Source organism: Panthera uncia, chromosome B1, assembly GCF_023721935.1.
Source record: "Panthera uncia isolate 11264 chromosome B1, Puncia_PCG_1.0, whole genome shotgun sequence".
In the NCBI taxonomy this organism is placed as follows: Eukaryota; Metazoa; Chordata; class Mammalia; order Carnivora; family Felidae; genus Panthera; species Panthera uncia.
In genome coordinates this window covers 79,507,336-79,527,250 of record NC_064811.1, presented here as the reverse complement: position 1 = coordinate 79,527,250, position 19,915 = coordinate 79,507,336, and the positions used below count along the sequence as shown (strand labels likewise).

Sequence of the window (19,915 nt, the reverse complement as noted above, 5' to 3'; positions counted from 1 at the left end):
TTTGTCAATTAACAGCTGCTTATGCTGCTGAGATCCTTTGACTAATATACTGCATTTAGTTCATATTACAGCATCCAATACAGATCACACCAGGCCATGGCTGTCATGCAGAGAACAATTTTATTGTAGTCATTATTGTGGTCAGGGAATATTTCCTTCCATATTTTTATTATTTTCATTTAACTCAGCACCGACTTATAGATAACTGGATAGGTTAGTAGCTAGCTAGCTGGATACTTCTTATGGGTGATTCGTGCTACATCATTTTGAAAATTGAGCCATACTAGAAGTGCCATATGGATGAAATGTATTGAATAGAGTTTGTATAAATCAGAGAAAGTATATATCAGAATTGAAGAAGAAAGCTAATTCCTGATTTGATGGTTTGGGTCTATTCTTATTAATATTTTAACTACCTTTTTCCTTAACAGTTCTTTGTCCTCCTCCACTGTTATTAAAATGAGCATGAAATTCAGGAAGGAGATTTAGACTTATATAGGTCAGCAACTGGGAACTGGGTTTCATACTTAATAATTCATCATTTTGGCTAATCATGGAATTCTTTATAGTCTCGGAGTCCTTGTCTATAAAATGGGATTGTTAAACTTCTGCCCTACCTGTCACATACAGTTGTTAGAGTGATTAAAATAATATAAATAATGTATTTGGTGTCTCTCACAGGTTCTGCATGGGTATATCTTAAGGTCCTAGGGGTATAGATATGTAATCCTGGGACTATATAAAATTTCTATATTTTACTAGGTATTTTATAAAAATGCATATAACTAGGACACCCAACTGGTTCAGTCAGCAAAACATGTGACTCTTGATCTCAGGGTTGTGAGTTCCAGTCCCAAGTTGGGTGTAGAGTTTACTTTAAAAAATAATAATAATAAACATATTTGCTCTCTTGCAATCTAAAACACATGCATATGGCTTTTTCATCCTACTTCTTTAATTTTTTTTATTGTTTATTTATTTTTGAGAGAGAGAGAAAGAAAGATACAGCACAAGCAGGGAAGGGGCAGAGAGAGAGAGAGGGAGACACAGAATCGACAGCAGGCTCTGAGCTGTCAGCACCAAGCCCGATGCGGGGCTCAAACTCACAAACCATGAGATCATGAGCCAAAGTTGGGCGCTTAACAGACTGAGCCACCCAGACGCCCCTAATTCTACTTCTTAATATATTGCATTAGCTTCAATAAAATGTTGTTTTGTATTTACTCCTGAGTAAAACTGATGCCATGTGAACTTGTACTTTGGCTTTAAGACTTTCATGGCATATGGCTGTTGTGTAAATACAAGTGCTTTATAAATTATAAACATCTTATATATCTGAATTATTATTATAAATAAAGACTCTGTCTTTGAAATAATCTAATAATAATTTATACTTGTCTAATAAAAGAATAGGCTTGGATGAGATTGAAGAAAGCCCAGATTATGTGACAAAAGGATAAACATGAATATTCTATAATGGTTATTCAAAGTATACTCAAAGTAGTTATTAGCAACAGACAGAAGAATATCTTAAAAATTATATATCAGATCTTTATAAAATAAGGGTCTTTTTTTTTTTTTAATGTTTATTTATTTTTGAGACAGAGCACGAACCGGAGAGGGGCAGAGAGAGAGGGAGACACAGAATCCAAGCAGGCTCCAGGCTCTGAGCCATCAGCCCAGAGCCTGACGCGGGGCTCGAACTCACGGACCGCGAGATCGTGACCTGAGCCGAAGTCGGACGCTTAACCGACTGAGCCACCCAGGTGCCCCAATAAGGGTCTTTTAAACAGTGTAATAACTAAATGCTTCAGACATCTCATCATGAACAACGGCTTTAGGTATCACCTTACAAAATGTAGCGAACCACTTATTGATCATGGCAAAGTTATTGAAGGTGGCAACTTAGTGGCAATTTAAATATTGCAGTCTTATCAAGAGTTATCAAGCTATTTCTAAGACAATGGATATATTAACCACTTTAATTTGACACTCAAGGTAAAGAATTGGTTTAAGGTACAACACGATTTGCTTTTGTGTTGGCAATCACCACATTATTCATGGATTATACCAGCTCTTTCTCAGGGCTGCGTGGCAGAAGCTAGGACTACATTGCTTTCCAAATGTGCACATATATCCAGACGTCTTCTTCACCCAAGAAAACCCTAGATAGGTGAACATTTAAATGCCACCATTTGACTGATGTCCCTAGAGCTTCTTTGAATTTCAAAATGATTGAAGAAATCATACAAGGCCATCTGGAGTGTATAGGAGGTCATGTATCTTTAAGTTCTTACTCCAGATTTACCATGGCTGTATCACTGGGGCTATTCTCATAAAAATAGGTTTCCTAGAAAGTAGAATCATTTGATATATGATACAATAAATAGAGGAGAGAGAGCATAAATATGAAATGGAGAAAATTTATAAGGTGACTATACTCTTTCAATTTTTATGCTTCTACATTATATCATTACAATTCCATTCAGCTGTTCATTCTTTTAAAGTTGGTTAAACTGCTCCATTTAAGGATTTATGTACTAGATTCCTTACAAATATGGAACATAATTATCTGTGAGTTATATACTGAATATGGCATATCTGAATCATTGTTACTTGTGTCTCAGCAATAGAAATAGGTCATATTTATGTTTGCTTGAGCTTATCTATTAAATGATTTTTTTACAAAACATGGCAAAAAATCCTACCAAGTGATTTCATTGAAATATAAAACTAAGTGTAACTTCTTTATCTAATTTCCTAATCATTTGTTTCCATATGTAGTCAATTACTGAAATGTTAGATACCTCAACACTGAATATACTCTTTTCCAAAAGCATTTCCAGCTCATTGAAAGTAACTGCAAATGTACATGGTTCCAATGATTGTATTTACTCTGTTGAGCAATTCAACTCTCTCTTATGTAAATGGAAAGACATTGAAAAATGCACCCTGCATGTTCAGGTATTATTGAAGAACTCCCTCTCTAACTTAGCTGGGAGTTTGGACTGTGAGAGCAATTTGGTTGTGGTATAATTGCCAGAAACTGACCAGTCTAAAGCCATTCCATCTCTGAAGATATGAGCCAGCTTTTACAATGAGGCTGGTTGGTAGACAAAGTGAAACAATAAAAATTGACCAATACTGATTTACTTTCACCATCTATTTATCTGTTTGATGAGAGAAATATTTCAGCTATATTCCCCAGATGTTCTTAAACAAGTATGTTTCCTTTTTTAGTCCCTTTTTTAAATTCTACTCATATTTCTACCCAAGTTACAACCCTCACCCCATGGATCATTCATTCATTAATTAAACAAATATTTGTTGTGTATCAACCACACACAAAACATCTCTCCTAGAAACTAGAGGAAATCTAGCAATTAATAAAGGACACAAAAAATACCTGCCTTCATGAAGTTTACATTGGGGAGGGTTGGGTGTATGATATTAAAGAGATAAATAAAAGTGCTAGGTAGGAAAATACAGTAGGGAGGGAGGGGGGTTAGGGGATATTCCTATGGGAGGTGGTGTTGCAATTTTGGCCAGGGTGGCCAAGATGTTGCCAAGAGAACTAGGCAGACTCCTGGGCTCTGAGACCCCTGCCCAGCCTGTCCCTGGGATGTCACCAGAGGCTCTTATTTTCTTAGCAAGAAAAGAACTCAAGGATGCCCCAGACAGTGGTTGAATGGTACAAGTGAAGAGTTTATTAAGAAGAGAGCACACTCTTGAGAAGTGAGAGCAAGCAAATTCAAGGGGGAGCTGGACCCGGTCTCTATCTTTCATTGACAGTTGTTAACTAAGGAGTGGAATATTTCATATTTGGGGAGGGAATTTCTTTGGGAGCAGTGTTTCATGTCTTTTTTTCCTTATTTGGTCAGTTTCTCCAGGCTTTTTTTTTTTTTTTTTTTTTTTTTTTGACTTTGGCCTGTCTGGTTTGATCCATCTTTTTTGTGGCTTTGTTTTTGGAATGCTGCCAGGACAGGTCTCTAACTTTCCTGATAACAAGCCGGGACTCTCCTTTTGCTGGCTTCCAGGCATCCTGCTAAAGCCTAACTGCCTACTCTAATAAGGGAAGTTCTCATTGAGAAGGGGGCATTTGAGGGAAGATCAAAGGGAAGAGCAGGAGTGATTCTTGCGGCTAATGAGAAAAAAATTCGGGCACAGGTACAAATGCTCTGAAGTGAGAGCTTGTTTAAGGAATAGTAATTACATTAGTGTGTTAGAGCAGAGTGAACTAGAATGAGGTGATGAAATCAGAGGCCATTGGAGAGAGGCAAATCACAGTGCTCATTCAAAGGCCTTGTAGGGACTTTGGCTTTTACTCTGAGTGAGATGGGAAATCACTAGAGAGTTATGAGCAGTGATGAGGCACTTGCCTTAGATTTTGACAAGATTACACTGTGTCTGTTTTGAAAAGAGAATGAGGAGATACGAAGGATAGAAACAGAGATCATGATTCAGATATGAGATGGGTGGTAGCAGTGAAGGTAGAGAGGAATTGACCAGATTCTGGAAATATTTTGGTAGAGCCCACAGTATTTGCTGATGGATCAGATATAAGTGTGAAGAAAGGGAAAAGAAAAGATAAAGGAGGCGCTCAAGAGTTTGGTCTGAGCCTCAGGTAAAATTAAAAACTGGAAGAGACACAGATTTGGGGGAAACTCTCAGTATTCCAGTTTTTAAAATGAGATTTCTGTTAGATATCCAAGGGAATAAGAATTAAGAGCTAGTTGGATATATGACCAATTTGACAATAAATTTCATAGTAAAAAATAAAATAAAATAATTATGAAATTCAAGGGAGTAATCTAGACAAGATATGTAAGACTTGGAGACATGAACCTAAACATGGTATGTAATACACTGAACGATATGAGATCACCTAAGGAGTGAAATTGAAAACTGCACCCTGTGCATTGTCTACACCTGTGTAGACAATGACAGAAGTCCATGGATGGTTTAAACTCCCTGGTTGATTTTATTGTGTTGTCTTATTTGTTTCTTAGAAATGTCTTTTATTTTGATTCTTTTTTGGGGGCTTGAAAGAGTGAAATAAGCATGCTTTTTATTACTTATTTTTAAGCTGATTTACTTCTAAGATGTCATTTGGAAATTAACTGTGACTAATATATTTTATTGATTTTTTTGGAGGTGAGTTTTACCTATTTTTTTAAATTCCCAACATATGCAAAAAGATAATACACATTTCAACACCCTAGTAAAAATTCCCATAATGTATCTGATTTTTTGACTTATGGCAAGTCACTTTTCACTGTTTAAAAAGTAAGAAAGGAAAGATTCCTGATTTAAAGCTTGGCATTTCGTGTCCCCAGCATGTAACATACTGTCTCATCTATAGAGTGCTCTCAATACATGTTGATTGAATGAGTAGATGTGCATGCCAATTTTGGGGGCATATGAGAAATCTGAAGAAGGAATTTTATTTATAGAATTGAAGATAAAAATCTTAATAATCAGATTTTAAAGTTATTTTTTATTTTGAAAGTTATACAATTTTAGGAAGGCAGTTAATGCACAAATGTAAAAGGAAATAAAAATTAACTGGTTTCAATAACACTTAAAAACCACTATGAGCATTCTACTGCATTACTTTTTAATAATTTTCTATCCATATTTTAAAATTAGATTGTGTATATGTACATATAGTAGTTTAATCTTACCTTTTTCAGCAATACCATAACTGAAAAGATTTTCTAGCTATTTTGTTTTAAGGTTATACCAATTTAACAAAACCATTATTCTCTTTTTAGGATATCTTGGATATTTCCAATTTTTCATTATCTAAAAACAATACTCAATATCTTTGGACATAAATTTGATTTCTGAATTAAAAATAATATTTTCTTAAGTGGTATTCTAGACTTAGAATACAATAGAACTTAAAAAGATATTTTAAAGTATTTTAGATCCCCAGTATCAGGATTGGTATATTACATCTTTATTCAAACAGTAGCTGCCAAATAGTTTAACTTCAGAGGTAGACAGTAGGTTTTCTCAGGCAAAAAAATCACCACATCCTTGTAATATTTCTAAGAATAAGGTCTAATATTCTGCTTGCATACCTTTAAACTTCTATGTTGACTATACCCATGCTTACATCTATGTCTGTATCCACACATGGATACATATGTTCAAGGTAACACAAACAGTAATGCTTTCAAAGAAAGTGATAATTAAATTGTTGTAATAAAAAAATTAGTATTTGGAAACACCAATGTAGAATCGTAGAAAATGTTGAAGTAATCATGCAACCATTCAATAATGATGATAAATCAATGATGGTAGAAGGTAGATGGTAGATGGTAAGAAGGTGAAAATCTGGAACAGGAGCAATAAACTGACTATTATAAATCCTGAGACACTGGGATTCCACACCTGCACCATCATATTTAGAGATGCAACAGACAACAACTGATGTTAGAGAAAGGAAGTTCATTCTTTACTCACGTCTCCTGAAGAACCCAGGGCAAATGTTTCAAATAACCCATTCATTTGCCATAACTGATTGGAATCTCTCACACCTCCTGCCAATCATTCTTTTCAACCCAAATTTTCTTTTTCCCAGTTTCGCCCTCCACTTCCAGGTCTTCATTGCAGTAATTGATTTAGCCACTGAAATTAAGTCGCACACTCTTACCTCCACTCTGTCCCAGTATCCTGTTTCTTCATTTACAAAATAGGAAGAAGTCATGTCTTTCCCTTGGAAAAGAGAGGGGAGTAAAGGCAGGCAAAGGGGAAGAAACATGCACATGATAATGAATCTAATCCCTCTCACTGTTTTCTCTCATTATTTGAATATGTATGCAAAGAGATGCCCAATATTTAATTGTGCCACTAAAAAGCACCTTTCTTCTGGAGTGAGTGTAATTTCATGGGGTCATTTCTGGAGGATTTTAGTAAAATCTCAAAATAATTGCAAACTTGATTTTCATATACATTTGTTATCAAGTGTGAGTATTCCATTTTTGGTTTTAAGGCACAATTTTCTAATGAATAGAAAATTCATTACAAAAGAAATTGTTACAAAAAATATGAGTTATGAGTACAGAGAATAATATTTGTTTATCTTTCTGTATAGTTCCTTTAGAAATTCACAGGATTTTAATGTTAATTATCTCAGAACGCCACCCAATCACACATATAATAATGGAAGCATTGCAAATGTTGTTAATTAATAAGCACCCAAACCATTATGAATCAATTACTTTAGCACAAAGTTTGATACCCAGTGGGTATTCAATAAACATTTGTTGAATTTAAATGAATTGACTCAACAAACTTGAATTGAGCCTCCTGTGGTTGTTCATTTCTCTTCACAATCTGCGTTTTATAAAGAAAGCAACAAATCCACTAAGGAAAGTCAATGTCATTTCATTGACAGAGTCTAGCTTAGCCAGTCATGATTAAAGAGGATGGTATTTTCTTGTATTAGTGAAATTACACATAAACCCCTTAGAAAGGGATTCTGATGTATGTAAAGTATTTCAGCTAGTATTCACCAAGTATTATGATAGTCCCATCCTCACTTTTGCTATTTCTTTCTCTCTGCTCTGTGTATGGGTAATGGAAATGTTATCATTGTAACCTTTTTAATAGTAGTCAAATCAAATCTAGTAGTCAAAGGTTTACCAGTTGGAAATAAAGGCCGACATAGGAAAAGAAAAAAAAAACATTAAATGAGTTTAGAGATATATCAATCACAGCTTAAAACTGTATCAATGTAGGGGCACCTGGGTGGTGCAGTCGGTTAAGTGTACAACTCTTGATCTGGCTCAGGGCCTGATCTCATGGTGCACGAGTTAAAGACCCTCATTGGGCTCTGTGCTGATGGTGTGGAGCCTACTTGGGATTCTGTCTTTCCTTCTCTCTGCCCCTCCCCTGCTTGTGCTCATGCTCTCTCTCAAAAATAAATAAATAAACTTAATAAAAACATTTTTAAACTATACCAATATAGCTTAAAGCTATATCAATCCTTGGATAAAATTATTATTATTTTTCTTTGAGTTGCTTCCATTATATTATCCTCTATTACTGATTGGAGGAGAAAAGAAATGCAACTAGCCTCTCTTTCTTTCAGTACTAGGTTCCTTTAAGTCTTTTAGTAACCCTTTTATTTTAGATATCAACAGACACATCTAGCCATCTTTTACACATAGGCTTCCACTCTAGGACTATACCTGATACATAATAGTCCATAAATATTTTTGGATCAATAAATGGAAAATAGGGGTGCCTGGGTTGAGCAATGAACTCTTGATTTTGTCTCAGATCGTGTTCTCGGGTTGTGAAATTGAGCCCTGGGTTGGGCTCCTCACTAGGCATGAAGACTGCTTGGGATTCTCTCTCCCTCCCTTTCTGCCCTTCTCCTGCTCACACATGCATGCATGCATGCATGCACATGTTCTCTTTCTATAAGTAAATAATGGAAGAGTAATTTAGCCTTGATAGATATGGTTTCTGGGTAAAAAATGGGTTAGAAAATCTTAGCAAAATTACTCTTTCCAACTTAACCAATGTGTTATTCAACACATCAAAATATGAGAAATGCCCAGATTTTTCCACAAGGGGAAAGAAGAACTAAAGAGAGAAGCTCAGATTAAAATTTTTTTTTTCTCCACCTTTGCAATAGCTCACTCTACAAGGGGTGGGAGAATAGAAATTAAGAACGTATTAATAAATAATAGTCCACTAAGTTTTCATTTATCTGCTATTGTTAGGGAATTGTGTGATTCATGGCAATAACCATTAATATGTACTGCTTTACATGGCTAAACGTGTTATTACTATAGTCAAAAACTATGTAATATTCCCCTTCCATCTATACTTCTTATATACTATTCTAAAGTATATAAATAAATGCATTGATTATTGAACAATTAGAAAATGTAATGATACATCAACTTAAATTTCACTATCTAGAAATAACTGACAAAATATTTCATAACATATTCTTCTATACTTAAAAATGTATATATTTTAAAACTTTTAGAAAATAGGGCCATTTTATGGGGATTATTAATCTTTTTATTTTATTGGATAATATAACCATCTTTTCATGTAATTATATCAATCCACATTTATTTTATTCTGCCACATTATTTTCAATGACTGTGTTACAGTCCATTATATATATGTAAGAGATATATCCCTGAATTTTATACTCTTGGAATTATTTTTTGCTACAATCAACAAATTTTTAGCAAACGATCCTACACATTTGTTTTTAGAATTTGTTTATTATGTATTATACATATAGAATTACTTACCTTCTTGATTCATATTGCCAAGTTTCCTTCCAGTGTGGCAAGATGTTTCAGTTTGGACTTCTACTTATAATATGTTATGTTTGTTTCTCAAAATCATGCAAACATCAAATGGCACCATTTAATATTTTGACTAAATAAATGAAGAAAGTAATCACATTATTAGCCACCAATGTATTCTCTTTTTTTAATTATCACAGAACATTATGAGGTAAGAACTAATACTATTGTCCTTTTATAAATAAAGACACTGAGATTCAGCCTGCCTTAAGGATCTTACTATGGATCGCAAAGCTAGAATCCAAGTCCTCCTCACTCATGAGCTGGTGCTCCCACCACTTTATCATTCGAAATTTCCTACTGAAAAAAAGAAACATTTTAAAATTTCATGTCCTGGCTACTCTCATTTTATAAAGTCTGTTCCCTACTTGTATTTTTTGCTCACTATTCTTTTCTTGGACTACAATTTTCCTCATTACTGATTTGCAAGAAGTCTTTAAACATAAGGCAACAACTCTGGTATAATAATACATTTTGCTTTGCATTTGGATCTATTCAACTCTGTGCATTAACTTAATATGTCCAGAGGATTCTGCAAAGTTTCCACATGTTGGAAATCATTAGTTTAGACTGTTCAAAATTTGTGACACCCAAATAAATAAAATGCTGCTTAAGTTGACATGGTTTAACACATGAATTCTTCTGAAGGATCTCTTCCAACTAGGTCCTGTTTTTCAGGATATTCCAAATGATAACCCATACATTAAACAACTTGCTTATTTTCTCTTCCACAGTTTTCCTTTCATGAATAATAAAGATCCTTACTGGCCTCCCAAGTCTTTCAGATAAAATGTATGTTATTCTTTATCTAAAGTGCTTTCACACACGCACACACACACACACACACACACACAGAGTAAAAGTAACATTTTAGTTTGAAAAAGTAATTTCAAGGAATTCATTTTTAGATACAGGAATAATGATCTTTAAACACTTCTGTATGAAGCTGAAAAATAGATAATTGGTATATATTTTGAACAAGCAAAGAGATCTGCATCATTACCTGGTTAGAAGTTGCTTTAATGAAATGGTCCAAATGAAAGGAAAATGAAGAATGTTAAAGGTCATAAAAACAGCTTAGCCTTTTCATGAGGTCTTGAAAGCAATTTCTAAGTAGAATTAAGGTTTTCCTTTATTGACTACCACCTTAAATTTATTGAAAAGCTTCCTGAAGTTGTTCAGCAGGAGTTCTACAAAATGTATCTTTAACCCTATTTTTCCTTCTTTTCTCTCATCTAGAAAACTGCTTGAGGATACTTGCCCAGTTGGTTGTCATTTCAAGAGGGTCTTTTAGTAAACACATTCTGAGCAGGAACTCGCTGGCTCTGTAAGAGACAGCTGGCTCTTATTAACAAACTTTACATTACAAATAGAGGCAGGCACATTGCACGTGGGGGCTTTTGCATCTATTTTCCTTGCAATTCCAGGCAGGTGTTCTTCCCACAGAGGCCAATGCTCAGGCACTTTTATTTTAACTATAGATGAGTTATAGGGAACATGTGCTTGCCTTTTGAGAGCACTGAGTACCCTAGAAGTGTAGTTACCCAACTTCAACCACAAATATGGAACAACAGTCTCCCAGAGCAGAGGTAAGCTCAGGATCAAATTTCTCGGGAAAAAAAAAAACAAAAAACAAAAAACAAAAAACAAAAACAAATAACTAATAAGTTTTATGAAAAGATGCATAATATCACGTATAATAAAAGAAATACAATTTGTTTTGCAAAGATTATTGATAAGGGCATGCGTGAAGAAATATGCACTTTGATATAAAATTTCATGGTTATATACATCATATATATGTATATGTGAGACATGCACATGATACATATATACAATACTTATATATGATACTGTATAAAATATATTTGTAAAAATATATATACAGATATGTCATACATATGAAATTATCATTGAAGTATATATTTCTCCATACATACTGTTACTAATAATCTTTCAAAAAACAAAAATTATTTTTTTCTATTTATTATGTAGATACATGCATATATATGTATATATATATCTACGTACCTCTTTCTCTCTCTCTAATCTAGAACCCAGCTAATCTATCTACCCTAGGAAATTATCCTTTGGAAATGATTGGATAACAATAGAAAAAAATATACATATATAAGAATTAGAACTATAATAGAAGTAGCTTAAATGTTAATCCATATGGAATGAATTAAGTGAACCAAGGGGCATCTATACATTGGCCTACTAGGCAACTGTTAAAGGGGATGAATCCTCTGTTATTCTACTTCTTAGCGATGTAACCTTGGACAATTTCTTAACTTCTTTGCACTTCATTTTTCTGAACTGTAAATGAGGATAATTATTGCATCTATCATACTGGTTATTATAAGGTTAAAATGAGTTAATTTATGTCAAGTACTGAGGAAGACGTCTAGCATAAAGCTATTATACATGCTGGATTTTATTATCCATAGTACATAATGAAATATAGTCTCATTGCATTATTTGTTATATGAATACATCAGGTTACAGGATAATATGTATGTATATATATGTTTATAATTACATGCACATTTAATAAATGTTTTATACACACATGTATATACATACAACTCTCCAATTTTTATATACATAAGCAAGTCTGAATGAATATTTGCTGAGTGTTAAACAATGATGATCTCTACGGTGATTTAAGGAGCAACTTCATTTTTTCCTTTATGTATTCCTTCAGTTTAGACATTTCTATATATTATATATTTAATAATATCCATGCATTACTTTTATAAAATAGAACAGCAAGGTAACATTGATTATAGAAACAATCTGAAGAGCAAATCATCTTCCAAATAAGGGACAAAAATATAATTACACATGCAAAATAGGTCCAAATACTTACTAGTAATTTAACAGAAAATATTTGTGAAGTATTTTTTTAAGTTTATTTATTTTGAGGGAGAGAGCATGTGCAGGGGAGGGACAAAAGAGAGGGGGGTGCAGAGGATCTGAAGCAGGCTCTTTGCTGACAGCAGAGAGCCCAATATGGTGCTTGAACTCACGAATCATGAAAGCATGACCTGAGCCAAAGTGGGATATTCAACTGAGCCACACAGGTGTCCTGTGAAGTAAAATATTTTTATGCACACTCATTTCATGCAGCTGCATTTACTTAAAAAACAATAATTATGGCTTTTATGTTCTATTTTTGCATAATATTCCATTCTTTACATTTGTTTTTCTTGCTTAGTTATAACATGATTAATTAATATTAGAGAATTAATTTTTTAATTATTTCAACATTTTGTTATTTAAATTACAACTGTGATTATGAGTTGATACATTAATAACATACATTCCTGGATCCTAACCTTCCATTATATTTTTGTTGGAGTAACTTTAACATTGTGGACTCCTGGGGTAACTAAATGTATTTACCACCTCTGACTCCTGCACTATTCTAGTAAACTCTGTTTTACTGAGGATGAAGAATAAAATGGGGACTTGGGGAGAAATTGTAAAAGAATATTTCAGTTATTTCAGACAAAAATGAATGAATGACAGAGGTGATCAAGGCTCCAAGGAGTAGGAATTAGCTATCAGTGATCATGAAACACAAAAGGACATTTCTCTATCACATTAGAAGGAATAATCATTTATTATGCTCTTACAGGAAAGTTCATCTGACCATATAGGTATATATTCATAATCTTGTTTCCTGATAACATCTGAAAGTTTGTCAGACTGACCCCATTTTACATCTTTACAACAGGCCATTTAAAAGGTGTTTTTATGTCCAAATATTTTCTGATGTTCTTGATATCTTGTTAATTTCTAATTAATGTTGTGGTCAGAAATGCTATTCTATATTATTTTGATCTTTTGAAATTTATTGAAACTAATTTTATGCCCCCACCATATTGACCTTTTTATAGCTTCTACCCACCTCCCCCAACACACACACACACACACACAAAAGTGTATTTCTATAGCTATTGGGTCTAGTATTCTACAAATATCAATCAGGCCAACTCAGTTGATGTGATTGTTCAAGTCTTTTACAATGATGCTGATATGTTTGTCCCTTTCAGTTACTGAGAAAAGATTCTTGAAATGTCTAACTACATGTGAGTTCTATTTGTTCTTTTAGTGTTTAAGTTGTCCTTCATGTACTTGAAAGCTTTGTTTTTATGTACTTAAAATTTAAAATTGTTAGGTCTTCTAAATGAATTCACTCTTTTATTGTTATGAGATGCTTTATTTCTGGTAAAGACCATTATCTTGAAATTTATAGCCTTGTGCTTAGTGTTTGCATGATGCATCTTTACATACTTTCATTTTCAACATATTTGTTAATATTTAAACTGTGTTTCTTGAGAACAGCATATAATCAAATCCTTTTTAAAAAAAATCTAGTTTAACAATCTCTGCCTGTGGAATGATAGTCCATTTTATTTATTTTTTATAAGTTTATTTATTTTGAGAGAGAGAGAGAGAGAGAGCACACACATGGGACGAGCAGAGAGAGAGGGAGAGAGAGAGAATCCCAAGCAGAATTCTTGCACTGTCAGTGTGGAGTCTGGTGTGGGGCTTGATTTCACCAACTGTGAGATCATGACCTGAGCTGAAATCAAAAGTCGGACTTTTGACCTATTGAACCACCCAGGAACCCCATGATTATTAGTCCATTTTAATGTTATATATTATGATTGAGTTTGTCTATCATCTTCACATTTGTTCCTATTTATACTATGTCATTAACAATGTTTAAAAAACACAGCAGTGTAATTCTATGTTCTTTGTAATATATTTTACTTCTATATGTGGCAAAAGTGTATTACTTTATTAAATTATTTTTAAAAACATTTACAGATAAATTAGTATGTGCATATGTAAATAAAGTAAAAATGTATTTGATGTCTACCCATATTTTTACCTTATAAGGTCCCCTTATTTGTTTCTGCATATCTGACTTCCATATGGTATTAATTCCTAGAGAACACCTATTAGCATTCCATCCAATACAGATGTACTAGTGATGAATTTGCCTAGTTTCTGTCTTTCTGAAAACGTCTTTCTTTTGTTTTTATTTTTGAAGAGTAATTTCCCTCAATATGAAATTCCACTTCGGCAGTCCTTTTTTTGTGTTTTCTTTCAGCACTTGGAAGATATCATTCAATTGTATTTGATCCTCATTGTTTTTGATAAATCAGCTACAATATATTTCTATGTATAGTTGTTTTTTTCTTAACATAATACTTGCTTTTTCTTTAGCTGTTTTTTAATATTTGGTTTTCATCAGTTTATGATGAAACCAATTATAGTTTTCTTTGCATTTTGTTTGAGTTTTGTTGAAAATTTTCAGTCTATTGGTTGACATGGTTTATCAATCAGGAAAAAATCTCAGCCATTATGTCTTCAGATAGTTCTTCTAGTCCATTTTCTCTTTTCTCTTGGGAACTCCATTACACTGAAATTACACCATTTGACAGTATTCCACAGATCTCAGCTGTTTAATCCCATAGGAAAAAAATCTGATATCGTATTTTTCATTTTCTTCATTTTTATAGTTTCTACCTCTCTGCTAAAATTCCTTATCTAAACGTGTCTATTGTCCACCTTTTCGACTAGGCATGTTTCTCCAAGTTACTTTAAAGTCTGTGATTGGGGCGCCTGGGTGGCTCAGTTGGTTAAGCCTCCGACTTCAGCTCAGGTCACGATCTCGCGGTCTGTGAGTTCGAGCCCCGCGTTGGGCTCTGGGCTGACAGCTCAGAGCCTGGAGCCTGCTTCAGATTCTGTGTCTCCCTCTCTCTCTGCTCCTCCCCCGTTCATGCTCTGTCTCTCTCTGTCTCAAAAATAAATAAAAACGTTAAACAAAAATTAAAAAAACAAAAAAATAAAGTCTGTGATAATTCCAGGATTGAGGCCAATTCTAGTTCTGTTTCCCTTGATTCTTTTCTCTCTACACCAAAGGTCATATTGCTTATTTTGTTGTGACTTTTATTATTATCATTGTTATTATTATTGTTGTTTTGTTTAGGACAGACTTTATACATAAGAGACCAAGCATATACTATTTATCTCCATAAAAAGGCTGCCCTTCTTATGTCAAGCATTAGTGCCGTGGGCTAAATCAGCCTAATCTATGTTTGACTCTCATCTGAGTTTTCTTGCCCCTTTGGTTAAATTCAGTTCATCACTAACTTAAAGTACTTTAAAGCATTGACTTAAAACCTTCCCTTTAGCAAGGTTTGGGATCTGAGCATTAGCAAGAGTCTGGTAATCTCTTTTTCACTCACATCCAGCTTCTCGTTTTCTGAGTCATTTGGGTGTTTTCTTTGCTCTCTTGTCCTGCTCTCTTTTCCTGCTCCCTGGGAAATGTCTTCCTATCCTGCAGCCCACCCCTTAGGGTTTGGAGGCCTGCTGTAGAACCCTTGGTGAAGAGCCACAGTTTCTCAGAGGGATTTCTCTTTATTCTCCTGCCCTGTCCCCAGCCTTTGGCATGTAGCTGTAATGCAGTCAGCAAAGGCTCAGAGTACTTCTATGGATTTCTCTTATTGCTCTCTCTCTAGTTCCAGCTTTTGGTGGATAGTTATTTTGCCCTTGGAAAAGGCCCATGTACCTTAGGGGTATCTCTCTCAACTTCCCTGCTCTGTCCCCGGGCTTCAGTGTACCCCCATCATGGTAAATACTTGGGGAAAGACAGGGCGAGTGGGTACAGACCAGACTCTGGCTGAGGTGTCATGTGATTTTCGTCCTTCAAACTCATCTGCGTAGTGCTGCGAAAGTTCATTAAAAGTCGGTCAGGTTTCTACATGCCTGGCCCTTATCTCTGAAAGATTTCTCCTCTCCTCATCCCTGTTAGTGGTAAAAGCAGCTTCCCAAGTGCTCATAATGTAATGTCCCCGATTTTGAATACGAGAGACCACCAAGGAGCCGATACCGATGCAAACACACAAGGGTTTATTTGCAAGCTCGAGCTTGGGCCCAAGTATACCCGACACAGCAGAGCAGGGACTTGGACCCCTAGGTTAAAAGGCGTAGCAGTTTTATAGGGGCCAGTGGCCAATGAGATTGTAACACACACAGAAAGTTGCATAGTCATGTCAGTCCACACACAGGTGGCCAATTGAATTACAATTTACCCTATAGTAACTGTTTGAACTAGCCTATCACTCTGGTCAGAATTGGTGTGCAAGGTTGGCGGGCAAAAGGCGGGGTTTACATTCTTTGGCGGTTAGGGGTTCCACATTCCTCTATGAGCCGGTTTCCAGTAAGGGTGTGCTCAGCGGCTTGACTAGGGTGGGGGAGTGTCTTAAGCAATAAGTAGGTCATGTGGGGGTTATACATGAGATGGTGGGTGCAGCACAAAATGGAGTTAGTCTTGCTCTGCTTGTCCAGGGGTAGGGGATTTTTGTTAAATTCCTTGGGTCCCACAATAACTTGTGGGATTTTAGTTTATTTTAGTTTCTTTGCATATTCAATTCTCTGATTTTTTTTTAAACTCCGATTTTGTTGCTTACCCAGGTTGTTCTAGTAGTTTGAGCAGAGTGCCACTCACTTGTAACTTTCTACATACTAACTCCATTTGGTGACTAAAAATTAGTACTATTAATTTGAGCTCATGTTCTGGAACGTTATCAACTTCTCAGCCAACCTCAGAAAATTTTAAGGAAAAAAAACTGTTTAAATGTGTCTATTTCTAATCTCCTCCTTTGTTTCATACCGTGTTCTTCTTTCAAGCTGTTTGCCTTGAATGTTCTAATTCATGTCTTCAGTACTTTTCTTTGTGCTGATACCCTCAACTGATTTGAATGTACCATTTCTCTCTGTAGGCCGACTTTTCTTTATATAGAGACATATGACTCTTCTGATCTTAAATCTAGGTCTATGGTAATTATCTTTTAAAACTCTTCCCATTTCCTGGCAACTTCATGCAATTAGATACTCAGCACAGTTTTTACTGATATTTTTTCGTAAATCATGTTTTAGGTCATGTATGGCCCCTTGAATCTATCATATAAGTATGTTGCTATGATTAATCAACACATATATTTTATCAACTGTTTTTACTTGATTAAATTTCTTCAAATCCATTTACTGAGAATAACACCAAAAATAATTGATCTGCTCTAGGGAGTGTCTATATATCTTATTATTATGTTTTTATATAACTCTGAATTTCAGAGTTTTACTCTGAATTTCATAAACATACTATATGGCTTAACACTGGGTATTTGATAATTTCTGTGCTAAGAAATTTTTTATTCTCAGCTTTATTGAGGTGAGAATAACACCAAAAATAATTGATCTGCTCTAGGGAGTGTCTATATATCTTATTGTTATGTTTTTATATAACTGAAATTCAGTTTTACTCTGAATTTCATAAACATACTATATGTCTTAACACTGGGTATTTGATAATTTCTGTGCTAAGGAATTTGTTATTCTCAGCTTTATTGAGGTGACTAAATATTTGATTCAATACTTCAAGCACAGGCATTCAATTCAATCATTACACATAGTTTAAGTGTGGAATTGTCAAAATGAATATGAGAAGATGAAGTCTTCTCACTAAGGCTAAAATGTAGCTATGCTGGATATTAAAAAAAGGAGGGAAGGGTGCCTGGGTGGCTCAGTTGGTTGACAGTCTGACTTTGGCGCAGGTCATGATCTCACAGTTAGTAAGTTCGAGCCCCGTGTGGGGCTCTGTGCTGACAGCTCAGAGCCTGGAGCCTGCTTCAGATTCTGTGTCTCCCTCTCTCTCTGCCCCTTCCCCACTCATGCTCTGTCTCTCAAAAATGAATAAATATTAAAAAAAAAAAAAGGAGGGAGGTGTGGCGTCTGAGTGTCTCAGCAAGTTAAGAGTCCAACTACAACTCCCATCATGACTTCATGGTTTGGGTTCAAGCCCTGCATCGGTCTCTGTGCTAACAGCTCAGAGCCTGGAGCCTGCTTCAGATGCTGTGTCTCCCTCTCTCTCTGCCCCTCCCCTGCTCACACTCTGTCTCTCTTTCTCTCAAAAATAAGTAAACATTAAAAAAAAAAAATGTAGCCTGCTGGAGAATTCACCCATCCTGTAGAAAGTCTATATTCTAAAATATAGTAGCAGGAATTAGAGATTAAACTGCACATAGTCAGTAGCAGTGCCTAAATATGTGATGTACTTATACATATTTTGGAATGAAATAAAAAGGGGGGGGGTTGATTAGGAGAAAAATACCATATAATTTTATTCAATAAAATACTGCTTAGCTAATTTTTAATCTAATTAAATACTGAAATTTAAATATTCAGTTCTCCCATAGCCCATTATTAGTCATTTTCAGGAAGTAAATTATTCAGAAATATTTAAGATTTGAAAAATATGTGATAAAAATGTGAAATTTGCCTGAATTCCACATGTCTGAGCCTCACTACTTACTATTCACATAGGTGTTTGAATGTGTGTGTATGTGTGTGTGTGTGTTTTAATCACAATAAACACACACACAAGTCCTGAGTTCATCAGAGTAGGATGTCTAGTATAGTTACTATAACATATTTAATTCAACAGCTTTCAGAAGAGGGGAGAAAAATCACATCCCCTTATAGCACATAGTATTTTGAGATGAACAGCTCTTTAATGAAGAGTAAAATGAGAATTATGATAAGCTGTTACCTAGGGAAATGTCCTAGCAGGGAAAACAGGAGTTGTAGAAACATCTGGGTTGAATTTTTGGCATAAGCAACCAAACGTTGTCCTCATGAGAAGCAAACCTTCCCAAAGAAAACACACTGAATCTGTCTGCTTTTATTAATGTGCCTCACTGGTGAATCTCCAGTGGTGATGGATCACCCTCATTTAAGGAATGATGTGCCAGAAAAATGCATTATTTTCAAGAGTAACAGAGTGGATTAATGCAAGTGTGTACTGAAAAAAAAAAAGTCAAAACTCTCTCATGATATATGCTGATTTTCGGGTGTTCCCCATTTGCACGGCTGTTTAAGCAAGCACTCTAAATGGAAATGCACTTGACATTTTTGTAACTGGATGTGATCAAACAACATTAGAATTTAGCTGATTTCTCAGAAAATTATTAAACCAATTTCTTCCTCATTTCCAATACTTGCATGGGGAAAAAGAGAAATAAGAGACATTTAATAAAAATTGACACTCAGAAGGAAAGCTGCCTGGGAACAATGTAAGGAGGTTCATATCTTTTTTTTTTTTTCTCTTTCCTTTTTTTTCCCTCTCCTTTCCTTCTTCTGTCACAATAGTCCTGGGCTGCATACATCATCAGAGGAGAATTTTGATCACCTGTTTCCAGGCCTTGGTAAAGCAATTCAGGATAAATGTTCCATAAGGTACCTTGAGACTGAGTTATGCTTTCCATTAATGTTTATGTGACAAGGACTTGTTAATACAGAAATATTCTTAAACTCTCTGTAATAAATGATTCTGGCCTTGCAGCGTCTGGTAGCAGACAACTGAGCATTAAATCCTGCCAGGGAGGTAAGAGATAACATGGTAAGATGACTACATCTACTGGACAAGATCACCAGGCACAAGCGGTTATTATAGTATCTGGTACAAGTTAGGGCAGCATAGGAAACAG

General features: G+C 34.9%; 1 protein-coding gene across 1 annotated transcript in view; it reads left to right on the top strand.

Annotated features, from left to right (window-relative positions):
• The window catches only part of STPG2 (sperm tail PG-rich repeat containing 2), a 594,553-nt gene extending 574,846 nt beyond the window's left edge, over positions 1-19,707 (top strand). Inside the window, exon 14 of the mRNA XM_049630905.1 lies at positions 19,578-19,707. Within this exon, the coding sequence (XP_049486862.1) occupies positions 19,578-19,707 (130 nt within the window). The remainder of the gene's footprint in view (positions 1-19,577) is intronic.
• Positions 19,708-19,915: the final 208 nt, after the last annotated feature.